General features: G+C 42.9%; 2 protein-coding genes across 7 annotated transcripts in view; one reads left to right on the top strand and one right to left on the bottom strand.

Annotated features, from left to right (window-relative positions):
* The window catches only part of SERAC1 (serine active site containing 1), a 34,404-nt gene extending 27,676 nt beyond the window's left edge, over nucleotides 1–6,728 (top strand). For all 5 annotated transcript variants that reach the window (XM_077348693.1, XM_077348699.1, XM_077348708.1 and 2 more), the window contains 4 exons: nucleotides 1,535–1,632; nucleotides 3,263–3,445; nucleotides 3,590–3,733; nucleotides 4,970–6,728. In XM_077348693.1, coding sequence (XP_077204808.1) covers nucleotides 1,535–1,632; nucleotides 3,263–3,445; nucleotides 3,590–3,733; nucleotides 4,970–5,106 — 562 coding nt within the window. In that variant the 3' untranslated portion in view covers nucleotides 5,107–6,728. The remainder of the gene's footprint in view (nucleotides 1–1,534; nucleotides 1,633–3,262; nucleotides 3,446–3,589; nucleotides 3,734–4,969) is intronic.
* Nucleotides 6,729–12,714: 5,986 nt separating this feature from the next.
* The window catches only part of SYNJ2 (synaptojanin 2), a 75,111-nt gene continuing 62,069 nt past the window's right edge, over nucleotides 12,715–25,756 (bottom strand). For both annotated transcript variants that reach the window (XM_077348736.1, XM_077348745.1), the window contains exons 21-27: nucleotides 23,749–23,917; nucleotides 22,505–22,657; nucleotides 21,353–21,478; nucleotides 19,713–19,825; nucleotides 18,019–18,127; nucleotides 15,179–15,381; nucleotides 12,715–14,180 (exon numbers count right to left, since the gene is read on the bottom strand). In XM_077348736.1, coding sequence (XP_077204851.1) covers nucleotides 13,398–14,180; nucleotides 15,179–15,381; nucleotides 18,019–18,127; nucleotides 19,713–19,825; nucleotides 21,353–21,478; nucleotides 22,505–22,657; nucleotides 23,749–23,917 — 1,656 coding nt within the window. In that variant the 3' untranslated portion in view covers nucleotides 12,715–13,397. The remainder of the gene's footprint in view (nucleotides 14,181–15,178; nucleotides 15,382–18,018; nucleotides 18,128–19,712; nucleotides 19,826–21,352; nucleotides 21,479–22,504; nucleotides 22,658–23,748; nucleotides 23,918–25,756) is intronic.

Genomic DNA, 25,756 nt, shown 5'->3' on the forward strand with positions numbered 1-25,756 from the left:
ATACAAATGGGCTTTGGCCATTGTGCAGACCTGTTGTTTAAACAGGGCAAAATACCAGGTCACAAATGTGGTTATGTTGCAGCCTGCCAAACTTTTCCCTCTCTTTAGCAGGAATGTGAGCATCATGCTTTCCAGGGAGATGTGATGGAGCTTTTTGAACTCTCCTCAGCTACAGTTGAGTGGGGGATTGCCCAATCAGTCTGCATACCCATTGTATCAATTTGGTTTCATATTTTATTATTATAGTATTCTTCCTGTGGGTAACTCTGCCATATGATAAATAGTAATAGCTATCTGAATTGTATTTCTTTTTGTGTGAAGGATCTCATATTGTCAGATGACTTTCAAGATGAAAGTTAAGAAATATTGTAAACAATACCATTTTGTATATGCAAATTAATCACATTGTTTGTTCTGAAATTTAAGAGAGCATTCTCAGGATTGATCAGTACCAACCTTCAGAACTTAAACTGCTTTATTGCTCTAGATGGATGGAAGCAGATCTCCAGAGTCTGAAGAAGGGGACTTTTTCTGGCCTTACCTCCTGAGTATTTTCCCCCATTTTAAAAAAAAATTACCAGTGGCCATGTCTTCAGTCTGCATTCTTTTGCATGCAAACAATTGCTCTGCCACCTGCTATGGCTGTTCCCTTTTCTCTACCATGAAGCACTATGAAACGGTTTGTCTTCAGATGGTAAATTCTGGGCGGGATGGGGCTCTAGTTTGGACTCATGTTGACTTCAGTTTAGGAGAACAGATTCATGAGCAATACAGAAAAGTTTGTAGCTATTTGTAGGCATTCTGGCTTTTAAAGAAGGTCATCTGCAGTGATGACTTGTAGAACCTTTGTTGAGTGGTAAAACAAGAAACAAGTTCCTAAACTGTCTTGACGTTTTAACAGGGAAAAGGCAGATTTTTATGTATGTGAACTGTGACTACAGGCCTGCATGCTGTCCTGTGGCTTACTTCTCATCGACTGGAATGGGTTGTAAGCAGCTTGAGTGCATGTGGGATCACTTTAGTATCCATACCAACTAGAATGGATATCAAACAGCTAGCTGCTATCCGGATACACATTATTAGTGGACTGCATCAAAGTAATTGCTGCCTAAGCATTAATTAGACTTACTGCACTGATCTGAAACATTCCATCCTCAGAATATTCTTTGCACATTGACAAGTAAAGCCTGTGCACCTTTCTTGGAAACCTTGTGCAGAGCAAAGGATTCTGGGATATGTGTTAGGGAAATGTTTAGTTAATTTTGGGCCCTGGCCCATGTCCCATTGCACAATGTGTGAGAGACTAGATGACCCTGGAGGTGCCTTCCAACTCTGTGATTCTTACATGTCCGATACTTCTTTCTGGCTGCATACTGCAGAAGGAAAACAAGTTGTGTTGGTTTAAGCTGCCTTTCATATAGGCTTGTCCACCGTTACTGTTTTTTCCCTCCAAGAATCCCAGGATTCCTCAGAATCCAGTTTGCTTTCCTTATATTTGTTATCCTCTGCTTACTTTTCCCCTCATTCCTTGCAGGGAGTCGATTGCCTACAGGAGTTCTGAGCTTCTCAAGAAATTACGAGCTGCTGGTATTGGAGACAGGCCTCTTATATGGATGTCACACAGCATGGGGGGCAAGTCCATTGAGTCCTTTAAAAATTCGAATAAGTAGTTGTTATTATTATTATTTAAAAAACAAATATTTTCAGGACTGTTAAATTGGTATTGAAGAGGTTAAGGTGAAACCCATGTATTTGCAATGGAAAACTGATTATTATATGTTTCATTAGAGTCATCATAGGCATTATGAGCTGATGTTCATATGAACGAAGAAGAAGAGTCAGTTCTTATATGCCACTTTTCTCTACCTGGAAAAGTCTCAAAGCGGCTTACAGTCACCTTCCCTTTCCTCTCCCCATGACAGACATCCTGTGAGGCTGAGAGAGCCCTGATATTACTGCTCAGTCAGAAGAGTTTTATCAGTGCCGTGGGGAGCCCAAGGTCACCCAGCTGGCTGCATGTGGGGGAGTACAGATTCAAACCTGGCTCGCCAGATAAGAAGCCTGCACTCCTAACCACTACACCAAGCTGACTTTTGACCTCTGAATGAATGCTGGTCTTGACCTCTGAGCTTTTGCTGTGCCATTTGAAGAATTTTCAGTGGGAGACTGAAGTCCTGGTCTGCACCTGTGGAAGGCTGTGTTGGCATAAAGACATCAGAAGAACCTGACTGGATGAGGCCAGATGTCCATCTAATCAGGAGTCCTGTTTTTCATAGTGGCCAATCAGTAGTACACAAGCAACAGCTGCTCCGTGGTTTTTGCACATATCCGCCATGCCACCCTATATTTGCAAGTCTGCAGCTGATAGCCAACATAGTCAAGCAGTCTCTTTATAAAAGGTTACCTGTTTGTACCTTTCTGTTATGGTACCTCTTCTCAGTGTTGAAAGGCAATCAGAGCATACTGCATTTTGTTTTCATCAAATCATTCTCAAGATTTTGAGTAATACTCAACTTCCTTCATACTAGCTGCCTCTTTCAACTACCTTGGGCAACTTTGGCCACTCTTAGGTTTTAAAGCTTTCCATATGAAGGACAGTTGCTTCTTTGTTCTCGGTTCCATAGAGATGTAGTAGTTAAGAGCAGTGGACGCTAATCTGGAGAGCTAGTTTTGATTCCCTGTGAGAACCAGGGTATAAAAACCAACTCTTCTTCATTTCGGATGTAATATCTGGCCAAGTATTCCCAGTGATGGTTTATTTGTCATGGTATTTAATGAAAGCTCAGGGAAAGAAAGGGATAATCTTTGGTTTTTTAGATGCTGGATTTCCCTCCATTTTGTTTTATTGGATAGGTTGTTAATTTTTTAATTATTTTACTTGTTTATGTTTGCAGACATAGTATCACATTTTCTGATCATTGATAGAAATTATTTTATTTTAAAGCAGATAGCATTTCATCTTAATGTCCCCTTTCTCTCGTTAGAATGACAAAAAGTACATGTGTTAATTTTGACCAATCCTTTAGGACACAAAAGCCTTTTGAGGCAGTGAATTTTGTTAAAAGAAAAAAACTTTTTAGATTAAAAGTTAGAATAGCAATAGTATAATCTACCTTCCATGATCAAATATAATCCTATTTTTAATCCTATAGCTATTTTTAAAATTAAGTGAACATTTCATAGACAAAGGAAGAGGTTACATTGTTTTGAGTATTTTTCTTGCATCAATTCAACTTTATTTTAAAAATATATTTCTTATCAGGTCTTCTAGTCAAGAAGATGCTGTTGGATGCTTCCAAGGACCCTGAAATGGATTCCATTGTAAACAACACCCGAGGAATTGTATTTTATAGTGTACCTCATCATGGATCCCGGTTGGCTGAATATTCAATAAATGTTAGATTCCTGTTGTTTCCTTCTGTGGAAGTTAAGGAACTCAGCAAAGGTATACCTTTTAGGCAGTTATTTAGTTGTTATATATATATAACAACTATATAACATATATATATATAGAAACCTTTACCAAGCTATGTGGCATAATTACAACTTATATAATCATAATATGTCTTTAACTTTCTTTTTCCTGCAGATTCTCCTGCGCTTAAGTCCCTGAATGATGACTTTCTTTCATTTGCAAAGGACAAGAAGCTTCCTGTATTAAGTTTTGCAGAAACGTTACCAACACGAGTTGGCAGAATGCTGAGCTTACATGTGGTTCCAGTGGAATCTGCAGGTTGGATGCCCTCAACAATCTTTACAAATGAACTGGTGAAGCAAGAGAGCCAACTGAGTTCTGTGGGATAAACACTCCAAAACTGACAGAGAAAATATTATGAAAAACCAGAATTTCAGATGGAAAATTGATTGGCTCTCTTTGGGGCTGGCGTGGAAACTGGCCTTTCTCTCTAGATGTTTCATGGCTTTTCAAAACTTTAGTTCAGGACTTAAGGCCTAGTAAAATTTTAAAAGAGGTTCTCTCTGACTAAAATCAATGACTTGCAGTGTCAAGAGAAGAAACAGGATGGAGTCAAGCAGATGAGTTCATAGGGTCCAGGAGCTTCAAGACAAGAGGCCAGGAGAGAGATTTGCACTTGCGAATCCTGGGTTGTGACGGGGGGGGGGGGGCAGGGAGTTGCTTGGTTTTCTAATTTGTACCTCCTTTGGGTCAGACCCTTCTGGACCTGCTCCTGGACTTTGAAAGTTTACCTGAGCTCTGTGTTTCAGTTTGATCAGGTAGCATCTGGGTCAGAGAACCAAAAAGCCTGGTTTAACAATTTTAGGGTAGCTACCTTGATTTTATTATTTTCTTCCTTGCTTTTCACTGCTCTTATATTTGTCCACTTTTTGCACATTTGTTTTATTAATTATACATCTGTGGTGTTATTTGAGTTTTGGGGCTTTAATTTAAACCCAGTACCTTGGCCTACCCTGGTTACTGCTACCAAAATAATCGTTTTTGGAACCCAGTTTACAAATGCTCTTACCTCAGATGGCTGACTTTTTGATTAATACCTGGTGTAGCAAGGATTCAGTCCCGAGCTGGGTGCTTTGTTTTGCTTTGACCCCCTCCCTCAACCTTAACTCCCTCCTTTCTTGCTCATTAAAAATTCCTATATTAGTCTGCTCAGTAAACTTTTAATCCATAAGTTATGGATTGCTTTACTATAAAAGTTCCAGCGTTTTATATTTTTACGGAAAATATCTTACAGACATGCACAACCTAAAAACTGGCTCAGAAACACAGTTGCATGTTTCGGCCAGGACATAAAGGGATGTGTTTAACCCTTAACTGGGCCAACACAGTTTTTTTACCATATCCAGGACTCCTTTTTTTTTTTTTTTAACCATATCCAGGACTCCAGATAGCAAATGTAGATTGCACATCTCCCTCAAGATCACAGGATGGGTGTTAATGCACAGTGTGATTCGTTTCCTTTGTATTTAATGTTGCTGCATTTTTATTTTTCAGATCTAGGCATAGGAGAACTCATTCCAGTAGAAGTTAGCCACCTGAATATCTGCAAGCCAAAGAACAAGGACTCATTCCTCTACCAGCACACCCTGAAGTTTATTCAAGAAACTTTAACACAAGAGCTGAGAAACTGATGAATTACTACAACACCTGGCTTATTTCTTTGCAATGTCTCATGTAATTCCCACAGACATCTGTGCTGAAGCTGTGCTTGTAGGAGTACAGAGGTACAGAAATGGGTTTTATTCAGTCTTGAACATCTCATAACTGCAGGTGTTTGGAGTATGCTTATAAAATGAAAATGCATCAATGCCCAGTGCCACACATGTCAAAGAGAAAGTCATTGTAGCTTTTTCTTGTCTTCCATGCTCTTGTGTTTACTTACCTGGGAATGTAGTAGAGGGGAAAAAATCTTTTAAAACTTGCCAATAAGCTGGCCAATAGGAAACATCATGCTCTTCTTGTAACAATTTCTGCCAACCACAGGTAGTTGTTTGAAGGTGAGCATGGGATGAAACTTCGCTCGCATATACGCTGTATGGATCTAACACACTAGAATGGAGCATGTGACCAAAATTATGCTCCAGGCATCACTTCAAGCTATGGATAGTACTAAACAAGTTTTCAGCTTCAAATCAAACAACTAAGGATATGATAGTTAAAAAAATGTTTTTGTCTTTATGACCTCAAGAAAAACAAAAAAACAGAACTCTGGTTTGTTATATCTAATGTCATGTCAAACCAAAGTTAGTATAAACCTTTTTCCATGGACAGCTGGCTGACTGAACACCATGGTTTTTCTGTTCAGACATTACACCAAATAATAGTTTCCTTAGACCTGGTTTGCATAATATCTACATTGAGCCAGTCTGTTTTAACAGGAACACAAAAGATATCAAAAGTGAAATTTAAAAAATTAACAGTTTTTTGTGGACAAAAGTTTATCTGTAACTTGCTACTGTATTCCTTTGTTTCAAAATGTTACATTTATGCCTAAAGTTGATGAAACTGTCACATAACCCTGTGAAGCATGTAAGTTTACAAACTCCACTCTGGTTTATATTGTAATACTATTTATGCAATAGTGAGCTGAACAGTGCAATATGGAACTGGAAAAGTCTTAATGTGGGAGGAACTACTAAATGCAGTAACAATTGTTTGGTAACAACAGAGGGCTTAAAAATGGATTAATATGTGCAATGTGATTTGGCAAGTGTTGGTCATGGTCACGTGAGCGAGACCTCAGCTGTGGTTGGGTTAGTGTGCCTCGATGAGACAAGGTTACGAAGTTCTGCACAGGTATACATTTGGTCCTCCCCCCTTCCTGATGGTTATTGTGTAAGTTAGTGTAAAAATCTTTTTTAAGAAGGGTACTCTGTATTTCTTGCACTTCGTTTTATAAAACTGTACAGCGATAGAATTGGATTGGGTGTCTTGGTGCGACTTTGATTGTTAAAACTGAGTGACATGAGCTGAAATAGATTCCACAGAGGGGGGAGGGTGCCACTGGAAGGATTTTGTTTTTATGAGGCTGCTCACCAGTCAGCCACCTCTAGGCGATAATGGAAAAGGCAAGATACTACACTTATTCAAATGGAGTAATAAAAACAACTGTTATTTGCCATTTATAAGTCCACTTAAATGGGCCTTCCTTCTATGATTTTATTATCATGCAAATAAGCTGCCATAAAGCTGTTAAATTATCTTTTGTTGCAGACAATATTAGCACTAGCAATAAACTGTTTAACATTTTTTAGCCCATTTGTATTTCATGTTGAAATCCAGCTGCAAATATCCAGTGATACTTTGATTATTCGAAGACAGAAGGGTTAGTTATTCAATAGGAGGCAAGAGTATTATTTCTACTAACCTACCTTTCACTTGTGCTGATGCTGAACATCAGACAAAGAAATGAAAGAGTGAAAGTAGTCAGGAGAACATTTCTCTATGAAAATTCTTCCAAAGAGGGATGTATATCAAAAAGACCAAGATCATGACAACTACTGGCAGTAGTACCAAAGTCATGATTGACAATGAGAACATTGAATGTATTGATGATTTCATCTTTCTTGGCCCTATGATCACTTGAAATGGTGGATGCAGCCGTGAAATCAAATTGCAAATAACACTGGGCCAGAACGCAATGTTAAGCATGAAACGAATATGGAAGAGTAAGGATATAAGCCTTAATACAAAGTGCCGGCTAGTTGATGCCATTGTCTTCCCCATAACAAGCTATGGATGCAAAAGCTGGACTCTGAAGAAAGAAGACAGGATGAGAATAGATGCTTTGGAATTATGGAGTTGGAGATGGATGCTGCGAATACCGTGGACAGCCAAAGTTACCAACAAGATAGTTTTAGAGAGGAGCAAACTATGTCATCAGAAGGCAAGATATTACAGCTAAAGCTCACTTACTCTGGACACATCATGCGATCAAACTCGTTGGAGATATCATTAATCCTCGGCATGGGCAGCGGCAAAAGGAAATGTGGTCGCCCAAGGCTCAACACGATCAAAGCCAATACAGGGATGACCATAAACCAACTGAAAGAGGTGGTCATTGATAGAAATGTGTGGCGAAAACTTTAGGGTCGGACACAACTGAACAGATGACATCATCATCACCTGTTCTTGCCCAACATTTGGTGAGTGCTTTCAGTTCTAGGGCTCTCTGCCACCTTTTGCTCTAGATTCCAGGGCAACCGGAGGGAGGGGGAAGAGGCATCTCTGCAGCCAAATGGCAAAAGCACCTTAGCTAGGGCCAGTCATTGCAGTGCTTCTGCAAGTGATGTTGCATTGCTGGTTGTTGGCTTCAATGTGAAGTCCAACAAAGTAACATCCCTACTTTTACAGGGGACATGAGGGAGCAGGGAAGGAATGGGGCAATTTGGCGAAACAGGTTTTGGGTTGGGGGGAATATGTTCTTGAGATTCTTCTGTGTGTGGGCAAAGAACATAATAGAAAGGGCCTGGCTAAGCTAGACTCCATTACTAAGAGAGGCTTGGAGAGTGTGTGCTGGCTTTGGCTTCAGCTGCTGATCTTGAGTTTGATTCCTGCTGAGTGTTGACCCAGGAGCTCCAGGGTTGGCCAGGAGATTTTCAGGTTGTGGTCCTGGAGATGACACTGAAGTAGCATTGAATTCATCCAGGCATCTGATCCAGCCCTGTGTGGTAGACATGAAGTAGATGTATAAAACCCTGTGTAATCCTTAATTCTTTGCACAGGAGCTTTGGACACATTCCCCCTTTGAATTCTTTTCACTGCAACTAAAATGAAAGCTCATTAAAAGGTTTTCCAGTCCAGCGTGTCAGTGGGTAAAGTTATACTAGGCAATGGACCATGCTGAGCTGCAGGGCGATCACAGTCACTGGAACTCCATGTGTGCCATGCTTGAGTGTTTAGTGGAGCCAAAGAGAGCCCTGACTGGCCTGATCTCTGAGACTGGGAGCATGTGAGAGGAGAGCCAGCTCACCCAAGAAGAGTTGTTGACCATCTCTCTGACTGCAGAAGTTCTTAGGCCCTTTATTTATAATTATATTTGTATACCGCCACTCACAAATGTCTCGCAGCAGTTTTCAGTAGTCAATAAAACACAATAAAATCCCCAAACAATACCCTTAAAAATATAACAATATAATAGCTAACAATAAAAACAAGATGGCAAACAATAAAAATCAACCTTCCCCCTCCGTTCAGCGTGTGGGTCAAGAAACTGGGAGTGACAGCCTAGCTGATGGTCTCAGTTGGAGGTCCTCAGATGATAACACCGGGACACAGCCCTGGCCTCAACTGTATTCCTGGCAGAAGAGCTCCATCTTGCAGGCCCTCTGGAAAGATGACAGTTCCAACAAGGCCCTTAGCTCTTCCGGGAGCTCATTCCACCAGGTTGGGGCCAGGGTCAAAACCTAGCCCTGGCCTGGGTTGAGGCCAAGGGAATGTCCCGGAGCCCCAAGACAACCAGTAGATTCATGCCCACAGAGCGAAGAGCTCTGTAGGGGGCATAAACAGATAAACAGTCCCGCAGATAGATAGGACCCAGGCCGTGTATAACCTTAAAAGTTAAAACCAATACCTTAAACTTGATCCAGAAACAGGCTGAATATGTTGGATGTCCCAGTGAGGATCCTTGCAGCTACATTTTGTACCAGCTGTAATTTCTGACTTTGTTGCTACTGCCAGTAGTTGCCATAATCTTGGTCTTTTTGATATTTAAGTATTTCCCCCATCTTTTCACTTTCTTATTTTAATCTCTTTATCAGGGTCTGAAGAAGAGGGGAGTAAAAGCAGCTCTGCTGCTGTTCCTCTGCCACTTCCCTCATTAGGTAACATCCCCACAGCAGCTATGATGATGACCTGTGAGTTGGTACCCATCAGGTGGATACTTGGCCCCTCTGGGAGCAGTAAGCACATGATAGCACCTAGCAGCTGCAATCATGAGGGAGTATCTTGCAGAGCCACTGGTCCACTGAACAAGAAGGCCTTGAAGGAGGCAAACTGGCTGGATCTCTCTGTCATGGTCAGGCTCCAGAGGTTCCTTGCGTGCTTTCCGTTGAGTTTGCAGAGTGAACAGTTTTTTTCTTTTTATATATATATATATATATATATATATTTCCAAAAAAGATAGAAATAGCATAGATACATATAATAAACATTAGTGAAGCAATTGTTTAGAATCTAAGCATATTAGAACCCGCTCCTTTCCCCTCTGATTTGCTTTTTTAGATAGTTCAGATAAGGACCCCATTGTTCCTGAAAGGCTTCTTCTGATTTTCCATTGACCATTAATGTCAATTTAGCCATCTTGGCGAGATCTGCCAATTTGCTCAGCCAGTCTTCTATTGACGGTAGCTCATGCGTTTTCCATTTTCTAGCCAGCACTAATCTTGCCGCCGTCGTCATATAGAAGAATAAACTTCTTGTGTGTGTTGGGAGGCATTGCGGTAGTAAATTTAGTAGCATATATTCGGGCTTCATAGGAAAATTCAACTCCCACATTTTCTGCATTATTGTATGAACCTTAGCCTGAGTGAACAGTTTTTTCTGATGCAGGTGACAATGTCAGTTCACATCACTGATTCTTGCTCTCCCAGACAGTTGAGTAGCTGGTTTTCCTGAAGGTCAAGTTGCACTGTTTGGTTGCCCAGCCCTGGACTCTGTGGATGACTGAAGTGAGCACATGGTTGTTCCTGCATCCTCTCTCAATCTGTGCTGAGAGGTTGGAGGCGAAAAGCTCTTCTCAAAATGAAAATGAGACTAGAAAGAAGTCACAGGGCCATTCACTCTCAGGATTGGCCACTGCCATTCTGAATCCACCTGCGCCAAAATACCTCTACAGGACCCTTGGTGCGAGTTGGCAGCACAGGGTGATGTTGATGTGCTCAAAGTCACTCCCCAAGACCCCAGCCTCTCCGGACCAATATTGCATGCTAAAATTAAAATAGCAGCATAAAAACTATTCTTCATCTTGATGGAGATGACAGGGTACAGTAGGATAGTGAGACTTGTGTGCCAAACAGAAACCAGCAGAAGCTGCAGAAGCACCATGATGGAGGCGTTTGAATTTAAACCAAGTGTTCTTCTTGGCAAGAATAGGAGGGGTGAAGAGGGGCAGCTGCAGCACCTGGGTTAAGGCTCCTCCCACCGAGGCAGCAATGGTTGGTATGTGGTGCTCTTGCTGAGAGATTAGGATCAGGGTGGACAGCTCAACAGGACTCGTGGCGTATAATGGAGTACAAGTTTTCTTTGGGTTTGGAAAACAAAACATTACTAGGTTTCTGTGCATTGGGCTGGCCTTAGTTCAGGTGGGCTAGCAAAAGTGCCTGCACACCCCACACTTTTGAGGCCTCTACTGCCCTTGTGCCTTAAAGAAAAACAAAACCTACTGGGATTTTCTGGTGTGACATTGGGTAGGTATGTTGCGTTTGCACTGCTGCCACATTGACACTGGGTTGTGCTGCTGGGGCACTATTGCACTGTTTTCCTTGCAATTCCCCATGCCCTCGATTCTGCGCTTGAAATCAGTTTTGGAAGGGTGACATTTCCCACCATGGGGCATCGGTTTCTGCTGCTAGCTGCTAGAATGTTACACTGGTTCTTCCATCCTTGCAGAAATGTGCCCCCTTCTTCCGCCCCTGCAAACAGTTTCTGTTTCAGAGATTCTCAGATTTGACTTTAGTCCTGTTGAGTTTTGGTATTGTCACAGTGGCACTGGTTCTGCTACTGGCTTTGCAGAAATGCCCCCCCCCCACACACACACACACACTTCACTTTCTACTGCAGAAATTCTCTTGCTGAGCTTATATCATCTTGCTATTTCCCTGCCACTGGAAACAAGGGAGGATGGGGCACTTTCTTTGAGTGTTCATAGAATTTTTGAAACGTGGGGGTTCTTTTGAGAAGATGAGCTGTTTTTTAAACCTGCTTCTGACTGCCCCAAGAAGTCTCAAAGCAGCTTACAATCGCCTTCCCTTCCTCTCCCCACAACAGATACCCTGTGAAGTAGGTGGGGCTGAGAAAACCCTGATGTTACTGCTCTGTGAGAACAGCTTTAACAGAACTGTGATGAGGCCAAGGTCACCCAGCTGGCTGCAAGTGAGGGGAGCAGGAATCAAACCCAGTTTGCCAGATTAGAAGCTACCGCTTGCAACCACAACACCACACTGGAGAACCCAACAGCTACGAAGCAAATTTGGTGTTTCTACTCCAACCTTCCCCCCCCCCCCACCCCCGACCATTGACTATACCTCTGGACAGATTTGTCATTAACTTTAATAGGGGATAATGGACCTGAAGAGGAACTAAAGAGCCTGTTGATGCGGGTGAAGGAGGAGAGTGCCAAAGTTGGCTTGAAACTCAACATCAAGAAAACAAAGATCATGGCATCCGACCCTCTCAATTCCTGGCAAATAGAAGGGGAAGAAATGGAGATAGTGACAGATTTTATTTTCCTGGGCTCCAAGATCACTGCAGATGGGGACTGCAGCAAAGAAATTAAAAGACGCTTGCTCCTGGGGAGGAAAGCTATGGCAAATCTAGACAGCATCCTAAAAAGCAGAGACATCACCCTGCCAACAAAAGTGCGTTTAGTCAAGGCTATGGTCTTCCCAGTTGCAATGTATGGCTGCGAAAGTTGGACCATAAGGAAGGCCGAGCGTCAAAGAATTGAGGCTTTTGAACTCTGGTGCTGGAGAAGACTCTTGCGAGTCCCTTGGACTGCAAGGCGAACAAACCAGTCAGTCCTAGAGGAGATCAGCCCTCTTTAGAAGGCCAGATCCTGAAGATGAAACTCAAATATTTTGGCCACCTCATGAGAAGGAAGGACTCCCTGGAGAAGAGCCTAATGCTGGGAGAGATCGAGGGCAAAAGAAGAAGGGGACAACAGAAAATGAGGTGGCTGGATGGAGTCACTGAAGCAGTAGGTGCAAACTTGAATGGACTCCGGGGAATGGTAGAGGACAGGAAGGCCTGGAGGATCATTGTCCATGGGGTCGCGATGGGTCGGACACGACTTCGCACATAACAACAACAACAACAACAATGGACCTTCCAAAATTCAGGATCCCCAAATATTACTGAACCTGATTACCATACCAGTATTGGAACTTGGGAATACTGAGAAACAAATAGTGCTATTTTGGGGGTCCAATATACCCAAATCCCCCAAAATAATAAAATATTCTTGCACACTTCTAATTGTGACCTCTTTAGTGATGATGTTAAAAGAAATAATCCACGTCCTGTTTCTTATAAAAGAAATTTATTATTTACAATCTCAGTATAAAAAGGATACTTCAAAATACGTGCTATAGGCTTTTGTAATATTAAGACCAGCAGAAAGAATCACTATGCACTTCATTAAAAGTGATTCAGTTCTGCAACTAATACATTATGACAGACCTTGTCTTCAAAAACACCATGTTCTTCCTGTTAGCTGCATCATTACTCAAGCTTCATTGTGGCATCTTAGGAACCATCACCATCAACTCCACCTTTTCACCTGCTGCTGTCCATCAGCCCAATATTTTCTCTCCTTTTCAGATCTTGGTAAAATAAAAGATGGTAACCAGACCAAGCCCATTAAAACTGACTTTCCCATAGAGCACAGAAGTTATCAAGTATGAAGGTTGTAATAGAATCAAATTTAAAAACATAAAAATACAACTGATCATTGCATTTCCCCTTCAGTTAAGTAATTAAGTGATCACATCATTTAATAGAGAACACCTGGTAGACAATGAGCTAAAAAATAATTAGATTTTAGATGCAAATATTAAGGGGGAATCCTTAAGCCCCTACATATTTTCCATATTTCTTCAGAAGAAATTGGGGAGTACCAGTAACAGTTCCTTCCTGTGTTCTGGGGAGGATAAGCAGAGGAAGAGAAAAAAGATTAGGCTCAAAGCTGTAAACTGGAGCCAGTGACTCAGGTCTCTTGCTTGAAGGCAAGCAATTCAGTGAGATCTTGAGATGTATTATTGCTGTTGCCATCCTCACCAAATCTAACCCAGTGACTAAAATCTGTTGGACTGGAGAGCTGCTGATCTTTTAGAGCATGTGTTGGGCTGATAGCCAGTGGTGAAGCTATTGACTGATAAGGGTCAAAGTCTTCGTCAAAGCTTAACACACAGGGGCTTCCTGTAAGAAAATCGTGGTTTGAGAGCTGCTCAGGCTGCTGGCTGTTCAGGAGAAGAGGAGCCTGCAGGCCAGCATCCAGCTGCAAAGCAGTTGGCCTCAAGAGCTTAGAACCATTGTCAACTGAGCTGGCAATGAGGGCTGCTGTAGGAAAGCATGACTCATTGGGACAAAGAGGTAGGGTGCTAGAATCCTGTGTTTCAGAACCATATCCTGACGGGTTGTTGTTGTTGTTGGAATTGAATGTTAAACCCTTCAGGAACAAGCTGTCACTGCTCTGGAGAACCTGGAGGTGAAAATCAGGGGGAGCAGACTTTTTTCTTCTGGGTGGAACTCTCGGGGCAGAGGTAGAATTCTGAGGAGGAAAAAGGGAACTGTCCTCTGATGGATGCAGGCCCGGCGGCCCTTCGTTGCTCCTCCTCTCAGGAGTTTTGCCCAGGTACATGGTTCTCGGCTTAGGAACAGGGGCTGCTCTTGTAGGACTGGTAATGGGTCTTGATTCAAGGCAGGATTGTGGCAGCGTGAAGGAGAAGGGACCCTCAGACCATTCCAACGGCTCTTCTGGAGAGTGGGGCTGAGAACAAGATGACAAAATCTCAGTCAACTGCTAATTCCCTGAGGACCTTGCTAAGGACAGGAAAATGAGCAAGAAACTCACAGTGAAAATTTGCTTCAAGCCTGGCCAAATACAGTCAGCATGTTATTGTGTGAGTTGCTAGCCTCCTATCATTCTGCACATGCCACATCAAATTTAGTATTCTTTGAGATTCCTTTAAAAAAAAACCCTTCACTTTCATTTTTTTCAAAGATAAGCACATTTGTAAGCTACAGTAGTAAAAAGATCTGTTTCAAACGTGCAAAAAGCTTTCTAAACTTTTGAGAACAGAACCATTTGCTTTGCATAGTTATTTACGCCTGCTCCCTAGATCCATGTCTCTCCCCCCCCCCCGTGTTTCCCTTGTGTATCCATATCTCTCTTCTAGCCCCCATAACACCTGCTGCAAAAAATCCTTGAAGGTGCCACAAAAATTCAAATATGGTTTCAGAACATAGTCATGCAGTTTAAATCCCCTTAGTCTGCATAATCCCAAGCACAAAACTTGCATCTCCTTGGCACAGAAGTTGAATTTCCTTGCATAACTCCTCTTTGAAGCAAATGCAAATGGAAAGATGGAAGTCTGGGGTATATTTTTAAAGACAACAGGGATTTAAAATAAAAGAAGCTCCCTTCAGTGTTCCATTACCTGCTGCCACAGGAAAAGTTTGTTTGACATAATGTGGAACTGCTGTATAAACCTTAGTAGAAGCCTGATGTGCATTCTCTTGCATTAAGGTTTTGCTCCCTTTCTACATACTTGCTACAGCAAATGTAGCACTCAGAGCTCTTAAAAAGAGAAAAAGACTCAATACCGAATTACTCACCTCAGTGAGAATGTCGCATTAACAGCCTGCAAATTTCACATTTATCTGATAGCTTTCTACTGCGTAAGCAGGTTGGGGGAAAAGGCCATCTGGATGTTAATCGCCTATATTTAGGGACTCCGGGTATCCTGCTAAGTAAGAGAAACTTACATGCCCAAGCTTCCCTCCCATCCTCTGCGAGGGTAGTGGCTTCTTAGCCATGGGAACTTTGGGTGGAGGCCTATGAGGAACAAACACTGGGGTTGACTGCAGATTGTGAAGTGGTGCTGACTTTGTAGCACTGGGGAAGGTTTCCGGTTTCATGACAACCTGTGTTCGTACAGGAGCCAGTGCCAGGGCTTCCTCTGGTGTCCCTGCAATGAAAAAAAGAAGTGCCTTTGGGTAGCGGTCCCCAACCTTCTTGTAGTCGGGGACCGCCTCCGAGGGTGGGAGAGAGCCGGCGGCCTGGCCACAGCAGCTGCACGTAAACGTGCACGCGCAGTTGTCACGCATGCGCGGTTTCACCACTAGGTGGCGCTAACACGCATGTGCAGAACAGCCGCACGTGCGCGTTTTCACCAGTAGGGGGCGCAAACACGCATGCGCGGCGGCTCCGTGTGTGCGCGTTTGCGTCCCTGGCGTACCAGCGGCCGCGCCTGCCTCTTCCCCCCCTCTCGCTGCGGGGGGGGGGAAGGCAGGTGCGGCCGCTGGCGGCCCGGTACCATGGCCTTAGCAGCCCGGTACCGGGCCGCGGACCAGGGGTTGAAGACCCCTGCCTTTGGGAATCCATCTAGCATATGCATCGTTTCTCAAATTCTCTCATTCTAAACAATGTTACCATCTCTTGTGACTAAAGGTGGTAGGTGCCATCTTGGCTAAAAATATCTATCAATGGTAAGATTTTTCAACAAAAATACTACAGGATTTTAAAATCCTAATTAAGCAAACAGGAAAAAAAATCTAAAATACATTTGCCTTCTCTCATTTTCTTCAAGAAGAGTCAAGAGGCAAAATGTAACATTAGATTCCTATAGAAAAAAATAAATCAGCCTTGCCCTGAAAACGAGGGTGACAATACAAATGACTTACTCTCCTTGTGAGTCCTACTACTGTGGCTCAGTACTGATGAGGAACACAGCAAACTCAGCCTCCTAAAGCAGGGGTAGTCAAACTGCAGCCTTCCAGATGTCCATGAACTACAATTGTAGTCCATGGACATTGTAGTTCATGGACATCGCCACGAGATGGCAATTGCCATGAGTGACGGTATATAAATTGAAGTATAAAAACAAAACAAACAAATAAAAAAACCCATCTGCTTCAGGGGCACAACTCCTTGTTTGACAATTCATCTCTAGTTATGGTTCTTGCTACTTATGACATTATTTTCTCTGCACTTGTCCAGCAGTGAGTGACCATGGGAAGTGTGATCTTCTGGCGTGGTCCAATATGCACCCAGCTTCTCAGCCATCAAGTAACTAAGCCAGGCTAGCTGTTTATGTGAAGGTCAGAGAACTAAAGCATCCTGGATTCTTTCAGAAGTCTTGAGTTTTATCTGGGCTTCTGCAGCTTGGCCTGGGCACAGCAGCCTAGCAGCTGACTGGCTGTGAATTAACTACTTCCAACCCACCTTTTTGGAGCTCAGCTATCACTACAAGACAAATACCCTGGAGGCTATGGGAAAACAGAGATTCTTGTACTATAACTACTGTGGATTGCTTTTTCTTTCAAAAGAGCACCACACTTCTTTATATCTGCCACCTGGAAGCTCACCTTAAAGGCTGTCATACAGTGGCACTTCCAGACAGATGGTAACTACTCGCTATATTCATTAGTTACGTTATGCATGTTGCTCTCTTTTATTATTATTTTTATTTTTATTATTATTATTATTAATAATAATAATAATAATAATATCCCGCCTCCCCCCGGAGGCTCGAGGCGGGTTACATAAAAGAATCCCATTAAAACAATATCATAAAAGCATGAACCCACAACTAATCCTTAACAACATAGTTATAGCGGCCAAGAGTGGCAGCAAGGTTCAATAAGTAACCTGATCTCTACCCCCACTAAAAGGGAAGTGGAGGGGAGCTGCTGACATATGCAACCGCCGCTTCGTGAGGGGGGGCAGATCTTCATTGCTACCCGGCCTCAACCAAAAGCCTGGCGGAAGAGCTCCGTCTTGCAGGCCCTGCGGAATGTTGAAAGTTCCCGCAGAAAACTCATGAGTGGTTTATATATGGTGCTTATCGGTTTCCCATCCAAGCACTGATCAGGTCTATCCCTATAGAGCTCTGTCAATGGCAAATTTCAAATTTATACAAACCATTTAACGCTGTGGAGTTACCTCTGTATATAGAAGCTCCACAGAGCGATGGCAGTCATATGCAGCTAGAGACTCCCCATTAAAGGCAAGTGAACCATGTAGTAAGTGACTTGTACACTTCCGCCTGGACTCATCATTGTAAACTGCAGTATAAAACCTGGCCCTGAATGGCAGTACTTTTATTAACCTACAACTGCCTTAGTGACTGGAAAGAATCTACAATCTAAACAGTACCCCCGCCCCCCAACACACAGTCCAAATGCATCAAAATGTATGAAGAATTATTCTCATTTCTTGCAATCGAAAACACTGCAAACTACTGGTAGACCACAGTTTGAAAAAGTCACAGAGGTACATTTAGATCAGTTTCACAAAAAAGCAGACCATTTAGTTACAGGAAACTGTTTTCACTTAAGACTATTATTATTTCTATAATTTAAGAATGCTATTTCAATGAACTCCCTTTGGCATAGTTGTGTGAACTATTTCAGTATAAAACAAACACAAGGACTCCTGTTCTATAATCTGATGATTTGCTTCCCATGTGATGATTTGCTTCCCATTAGCTTGCAGGACACAAGATTAGCAACATTAAAGGGTGATGAGAAAGAGGCATTTGTTCTGTGTGCTGCCCTTAGGAACGGATGTCAAATTTCTAAGCAGAAAGTTCGGCTCAGTTTACCGCCTTTTGCTTGCATCAGGCACCGAATTGCCTCCTCAGCCTCCTGCGGGGTGGTAGTTTTGATCTGCTTGACGTTATAGGGCTTACTAATTCCAGTCCGTGATTTTGGCTTACAAGAATAAAAAAGGAAAAACAGAAAGTGAGCTCAAACAAAAGTAAAATACACAACAAGCATAATGTCCTGCCACTCTCTAAAAGCAAGGTACACAGAGATTAGTAAGATTAATTTCCCACAGGCTTTCTGCTACTTATCATGAACCAAGGCTTCTCAGGTGGCATCTGTGTTTGTAGTCTTCTCTACTGTGGCTCCATACTTCTGAAACGCTAGGCCTAAAGAAGTCTGGTCACCTGGCTCCTGCCATTCGAAAAATTATGAAAGCTGCCTTTAGGAGCACACTTTTCCTCTAGGTGCGGGACAACTGATTTCTCTCTACATGCACTGATCATGATTCTTGGAGGATAAGTTTTAGAACACGTTTTGGGTCTGGTTTTTGATATTCTCATACGCTACTTTGAGAGTATCACCAGCAGTATCGGTTTAAGAAAGGTAAGTAGCTTATTGCTAGACACAGGTAGCGATGAAACAGAGGAATGATAAACATTGCTTTCCATGTTTTAAGAATTAGCACGTGAAAAAGTTGCTTGTGGATAGTTTTCCTTTCTGGGGTAGTGCCAGTAGTATCTTTAAGCGTTCCTGCGGAGTGGATAAAATAAAGCTGTAAGGGCCCTGAGGGCGGGCCTTGTCCGGGATGAGGAAGGGTGCCCACTGGCCCCTTCCCCCGAACTGACAAGCAGAGGGCCCAATTGGGAGGCGCAAAGCTGATTGGCTCCTTGCCCCAGCACGGACCAGTTGGGAGGCATGAAGTGCCTCCTAACCTGCCCAACCCCCCACCAGGCCAAACCTTTGCCCCACGGCGGCCATTCCTTTGTTGGCTGCCAAGAGGGCAGGTAGGCCCGCAGCCCCCCGTAGCCTGGCCCGGGGGGGACACACCTTCCCCGGCGCCTGTGAAGGCCTTTCGCCTGGGGGAGAGGGAGGAAAAAGCCTTCCCCGGCCCCTGGGAAGGTCTTTCGCCTGGGGGGGGGAGGAAAAAGCCTTCCCAGGCGCCGGGAAGTGTGATCGCTGGCTTGGAGAGGCGGCGATCGCGCTCCCGGCCGCCTGGGAACGGCTTCACCCTGGGGGGGGGGTGTTCAGGGGGGCCCAGCCCTTCCCAGCCACCCGGGCAGCGCTGCTAGGGTGGTTGGGAACGGCTAGCGCATGCTGTATTATTTTTACAGTGGACTTAATTACTAGTTATTTTATAATTTATATATATAGTACTTCAGTCATTGTCTTCCAGAGAAAGTGTGCTTCCCTCTGTTCCACACAATGGAAGCAAACCTAGCTGCTAAGGTTGCTTTACCTGGACAACAGCAAGGGTGTGATTTTGCCTTTTTCCTGCAAACCCCCCCCCCCACATGACATTTGGTTCAGGAGAATCTCCTAGCCTTCAGCAGACAGTTTTCAGGAGGGAGAGACTAGGGAACAGCCATTATGCACATCTTTTCCATTTATAGGAGTTATATAAACCTAACTTTGTATGGGTGACATTTTGGCACACTTAACTTTTTCACTTACATTCTCTGAAAGATTATTTACTTATTTTATTTATTTATGGGATTTAAAGTCTGTGCCATCTTTATGCTGAACTACTCACTGGTTGTTGTGGTGCCCCTGGAAGGAGCTTTGCTGTGTGCAAGATGGAAGACAGGGAGTAGCTTCCTGAACTGATAGAACCATCTGATGTGGATTTTTTAACAGACAATCCAGCTGCAGGAGGAGAAAAGGAATTGTTGTCACACACATGCAAGTATGTACGATAAAAGTGCGAGTCTTACAGTCCGATATGGCAGCATTGCCAACTTTTGTGGTACCTGCATGGGGGTGGAGGGTGGGAACTCCAATAAGAGCAGACAAATGGAAAAAGCATCCTGCTTGCACCATACAGCTTTGCCTCTGCCAACCCTGCCTCCCTCCGCTTACCAGAATTTGGTACAGGTGGCTGCGAGGGAAACACAGCTAGCGTGCCCAACTATTTCTCATAAGTGGGATGACAGGTGAGCAACCTTATTTCTTAGTCTGTGGGTGCACAACTTACACTATTCAAACATTTGCACTAAATGCTGTTGATTAAGTACTGCTGAATTTCCCCCCCCCCCCACAACGTATTAAATCCTAAAGTGATTGTGGAGACATGAGGATTTATGCAATCTTATCTGTCAACTGGGGGGGGGAGCTTTTAAAAACATGTGCCCTTTAACTTGATTAAACGGAGTACATTTATGAGTTAAATAAATACAGTTTTCCCCAAAAAAATGCCCGGGAAAGCTTCATTACATTTTAACTAAGTAGACAAACTACTGTAGAACAGTTGCCAGGATCTTTCCACTGAATGGTAGCCACTGTTATAAAATCATGGACTAAGTAAGAATCCATTGGTAGATGACTGATGCCAAAACCAAAGAGGTGACTAGCAGTCTGATCTTGTGTGTGTTTACGTAGAAGTTAATTCTATACAATTCAACATAATTTGTTCACAGGGAAGCATACACAGGATTGTAGCCTACATCTGTCCAAAATGGCCAAGACCAAAGAGGGTTTACCTAACTAATGGCTTCATCTTATCTAAATATATGTAGATGGAAATCCCACTGGCTTTGGCAGAACACTTTCAGGGCCACGTCTGTTTTGGGATTCCACAGTAGTAGAGAATGCAGCACTGGGTACAGTTGCCACTCTCATGAGAAACTAAGATTTAAGCATCTAGGCCTCACTGCTGAAAAAACAGGCTTCAGTAGGCAATGCCTGCTAACATTCCAGAAATTGTAAAGATGGCTGAATGGGCTCAGGCTTCTGTGCTGTGCATGGCTTCTGTTCCTCCCCCATGACTAGAAGTTGCAGAATGAATCATACACTAAGAAAATTCTGTAAATATTCTCGGTGCCTGAAATTTGTAGAGGAAGACAATCCAGCTTTTTTCAGCACAAAATGTTTATTACTTTTACTCTAAGTTCACATAGTCCTGCCTCTTTATATGTAAATGTATTTGGAGCCACAATCTAAAGGCCTCCCATAGATCGGTTTTCAGACCAGAGAAGGCAAATTAAATAGAGAGATCAGCCTCCTGGTGGGGGCTGGAGGTCTCCCAGAATTACAATTCCCCTGGAGCTTGTAGTACCTTACGAGGATGAACTCTATGGCATAACATCCCTGCTTAGTTCACTCCCCTCCCAAATCTCCTGAAGTTCCTCAACCCTCAGTTGGTGACCCATTGTTATACCAAACATGGACTCTCACCTGGAGGAGGTGGTCGTTGAGGTGGCTGTGGCCTACCAGGGACAGAAAAGGACCTGCTTGGGGAACGATGACGAAATTCTCCACTTCCTTCCAGCTCTTGTTTTAGCTCAGCCAGGTCAGCATCATCTAGGGAATATGACAAAATAATTACAAATGGAGGAGAAAACAAGACAGAATGAAAAGCAGAACACAAAAGTTAGAAATTTATCAGCAAAAGAAAGGAAGCTAGGAAATGAATACAATGTGTCACAAAAGCATGTGCTTGCCTCAAGAAGAAGCTTCTCCAATGCGGCCGCTAACTTTAGGTTAGGACATTCCTGGAGATTTGGCAGGAGGCATGGAGAGTGGGGGGTTCAAGGAGGGAGGGACCTCCTTGGGGTATAATGCCAAATCCTCCACCCTCCAAAGCAGCCATTTCCTTCTCTGGCATATGGAGATCAGTTGTAATTCCAGGAAATCTCCACTTTCCCCTTGTTGGCAATCCTACACTGCAGCTTTCAGTGACATACATTAAGATACTTTCTCCTGTCAATCACCAGCTTTTCATCTCCAGTTATTGATCACTGTCATTCCTAATATGGGAATGCCACCAATCACAGGGAAAATCCAGGGTACAAAAACTGAGGAAATTATGTATAAGCCCTCTGCATAAGCCATGCAGTACACAGTGCAAACCGGGGCATTTTCAGTGTGCCCACTAGCCAGTTAAGTTTACAGTACAGCTCCCAGACATGAAGGTTGGAGTTAGATGTTATGATGAGATGGTTGTGCCAAGAGGGGTGATTCTATGAATCCAAAAATAAAAAATGAACTATGATCAAGCTGGAACTTTTAAATGGATTTCAAAGCACGTTAAAAGTCAGATTGTGATTACAAATTAACAAAAGCCTTGTGTTACATGTAGACAACAATGACAAAGAGCATGTTTCAACTATTTATATAGAACAAGACAATGGGATTATTAATAAGATAAATTTATAGAATACAAGGGTACACACACTTGTACGTATGGAACATCTAGGCTTAATGCATTCTATATAGAGATGTTTTGTATACCAAAATATATCCTAAAAGCCTGTGCTGCGAATGGGCCATTGTTATAGCTATAGCTTCAATGTGTCTGCTTTCTTTTTAAGTAGCTATGAAGCTTACCTTTGTATGATTGCTGCTTTCTTCCAGCAAGCTGAGGAGATTTGTTTGCATGGGCCATGGATGGCATCATCAAATATTCAGGCCCAACCAGCAAATCTTCCACTGCTAATGCAATGTCGTCTAAATAGTCATCTTCATCATCTAGAATATCACCTAAACCAGAAGATATGACAGTGGTGTATGACAGGAATCAAATAATACATTCTTTATCTTTTTCCTTTTGACAAACATTCCTTCATAGAATCATAGAGTTGGAAGGGGCCATACAGGCCATCTAGTCCAACCCCCTGCTCAACGCAGGATCAGCCCAAAGCATCCAAGAAAACTGTGTATCCAACCTTTGCTTGAAGACTGCCAGTGAGGGGGAGCTCACCAGCAGCCTAGGCAGACTATTCCACTGCTGAACTACTCTGTGAATTTTTTTTCCTGATATCTAGCCTATATCGTTGTACTTGTAGTTTAAACCCATGCGTGTCCTTTCCTCTGCAGCCAATGGGAACAGCATCCTGCCCTCCTCCAAGTGACAACCTTTCAAATACTTAAAGAGGGCTATCATGTCCCCTCTCAACCTCCTTTTATCCAGGCTGAACATTCCCAAGTCCCTCAACCTATCTTCATAGGGCTTGGTCCCTTGGCCCCAGATCATCCTCGTCACTCTCCTCTGTACCCTTTCAATTTTATCTATGTCCTTCTTGAAGTGAGGCTTCCAGAACTGCACACAGTACTCCAGGTGTGGTCTGACCAGTGCCGTATACAATGGGACTATGACATCTTCAACCTAAGTTAATATTACCAAAAGAGCACAGCTAAAACTATTAGCAGCTGCTTGGGATCTGATATACAAAACAGTGAAGCACAGAGCTCCCACACATGCTTCAGAGCTTCCCTCATCCTCCTTCTGCCTTCCCACCATGCTGCTCAAAAAGCTCCTTCCAAAATCCAGCAGCTTCCGTTCAACATGAGGAACTGAATTAGTTAGTGGACCCTAATTTATGTACCTAATGGGCTCTGCCTACGACAGCAAGTCCCAATATAGGAAGTACAGGGTAAAGCCTTTGTTTCAAATACATATGATATAATCTGAAGCCATATAGAGTTTAGTAATTTAAAATTATGGAATATAATAAAATCTTATTGATATTTTGGGAACAATACAGAGGGAGCACCTGACCAGGAATTGAAAGCTGAAAGTTAATCCACAGTTTGTCGCACACACACACACACACACACACACACACACACACCTTCTGATTCATAATCTAAACTTGAGAAATCAAAATTTTCCTCTAGTAGGCAGGAGTTTGCGGTGGGTGACATAGGAGCAATGCTGTCTCGTTTTCTAGCAATTTCCTCCTGAAGACCCTTCAGCCAGTCTTTGGTTTTAGGCCAGATCTTCACTGTCTTGTTTTTAATCTGTATCATGAGAAAGAATGTATTACATTTCCCTTAGTTAATCACATTATTCTGCATAAATGAGGTCCAGAGATCAACAGAATGCAAGATGACAACCTGTTCAGCAAAAAGATAAAAGAGCCACCAATTAAATACCCTATAGAGAGTAACTAGAACACTTGGTTTCCTGGTGCTGCAGTTAAGTATTTATCATGCTTTGAATCCATTGCTAAGATATCATAACTGCATCTAAAGGATACACATAATGTGGGAGACTCATTTTAATTTTTCCTTAAAAGCAACCATGAGGGGTTCGAGACTGGACGGAACAGCAGTACTACGTGTGGGGAGCCCAGCTGCCCATTCTCCAGTCAAAATAATAATAAATGTATACTGTCACGTCACAACTGACTCATAGCCACCCCAGGGCTTTCAGAACAAGAGATAAGCAGAGATAATTTGCAACTGCTTGTCTCTCCATAGCAACCATTATCTGCACTGATGGTCTTCCACACAAGTACTAGCCAAGGCCAACCCTTCATAGCTTCCAAGATCTATCAAGACTGGGTTACTCAAGGCTACTCAGGCTGCTTTCCCCAACCAAAATCACCTCTAAATGCCAAAATGGCTTCTTAAAACACAATATTATTTCTAAGTACTAACTGAAATAAGAGTTTGTCATTGTGATCCAAAAAGCTCATTAGCACTTACAGGACATTTTCTGTCTCTATGAAATTATTTTGGTGCTTAGGATGTTTTCTGTGAGAAGAAATTCTGGCACTTAAAAAGAGACTTCTGTAAGGCTAATTGTGATGCCTTTTAAGGAGCACTTAGAAAATTGGTTTTGGGGAGGTGTTAATAAGGAATAAATCCGATGAACATTCTGTGGGGAGGGGCTGATTCAGCAGCAAAACCTGATCTAGCTGGATTTTGTAATCAGCCTTCCAAACAGCCCCCTGTAGTTCCTGCAGAAGGTTGAGAGATAGTCTCCACAACTGCAGAGAAGTCCACTAAATTTATTCACCTCATTGAGTGAAGCAGAGTAAAAGCTCATACAAGCATGCATATGTCTATGCGTGTAAAGTTCAGCCATTATACCTGCTGCTGCAGCTCCTTGTGCTGCATGAAATGTTTTCTGGAGACTCCCCCGATCATTAGCTGTGGCTTTTCAAGAAAGGGGGTTGTATACTGGAAGCTTCTATAAAACTTGCTCTTTTTGCTCTCTGTACCACATTAGAGCCTCTTGTGGCGCAGAGTGGTAAGGCAGCCGTCTGAGAGCTTTGCCCATAAGGCTGGGAGTTCAATCCCAGCAGCCAGCTCAAGGTTGACTCAGCCTTCCATCCTTCCGAGGTTGGTAAAATGAGTACCCAGCTTGCTGGGGGGTAAACGGTAATGACTGGGGAAGGCACTGGCAAACCACCCCGTATTGAGTCTGCCATGAAAACGCTGGAGGGCGTCACCCCAAGGGTCAGACATGACTCGGTGCTTGCACAGGGGATACCTTTACCTTTACCTTTACCACATTAAAGATTCATTTCCTTATTGCAGCATGAAGATCTGTGAAATAGGCTCATGCTTATTAGGCTCATGCTCAAGTCTCAATAAACATATCAACCTTTAAATTGTCACAGCAGTCCTTGGGTTTTTGAGCAGTCATGTCTATCAGCTGGTAATTTTTGGATCAACTCTATACAGCTGACACTGAGGCCCAAAGTACATATTTTGATTTAAGTTCCCTTGACCTGAATCACCATCAAGAGCAGGGGAACTTTTCCCCAAGTACCCAGATTTTTATCAGGACTGTGGCACAGAAGAAGAATTGGTTTTTATATCCCACTTTTCATTACCCAAAGGCATCTC

This window comes from Paroedura picta, chromosome 1, assembly GCF_049243985.1.
Source record: "Paroedura picta isolate Pp20150507F chromosome 1, Ppicta_v3.0, whole genome shotgun sequence".
Lineage (NCBI taxonomy): Eukaryota > Metazoa > Chordata > Lepidosauria > Squamata > Gekkonidae > Paroedura > Paroedura picta.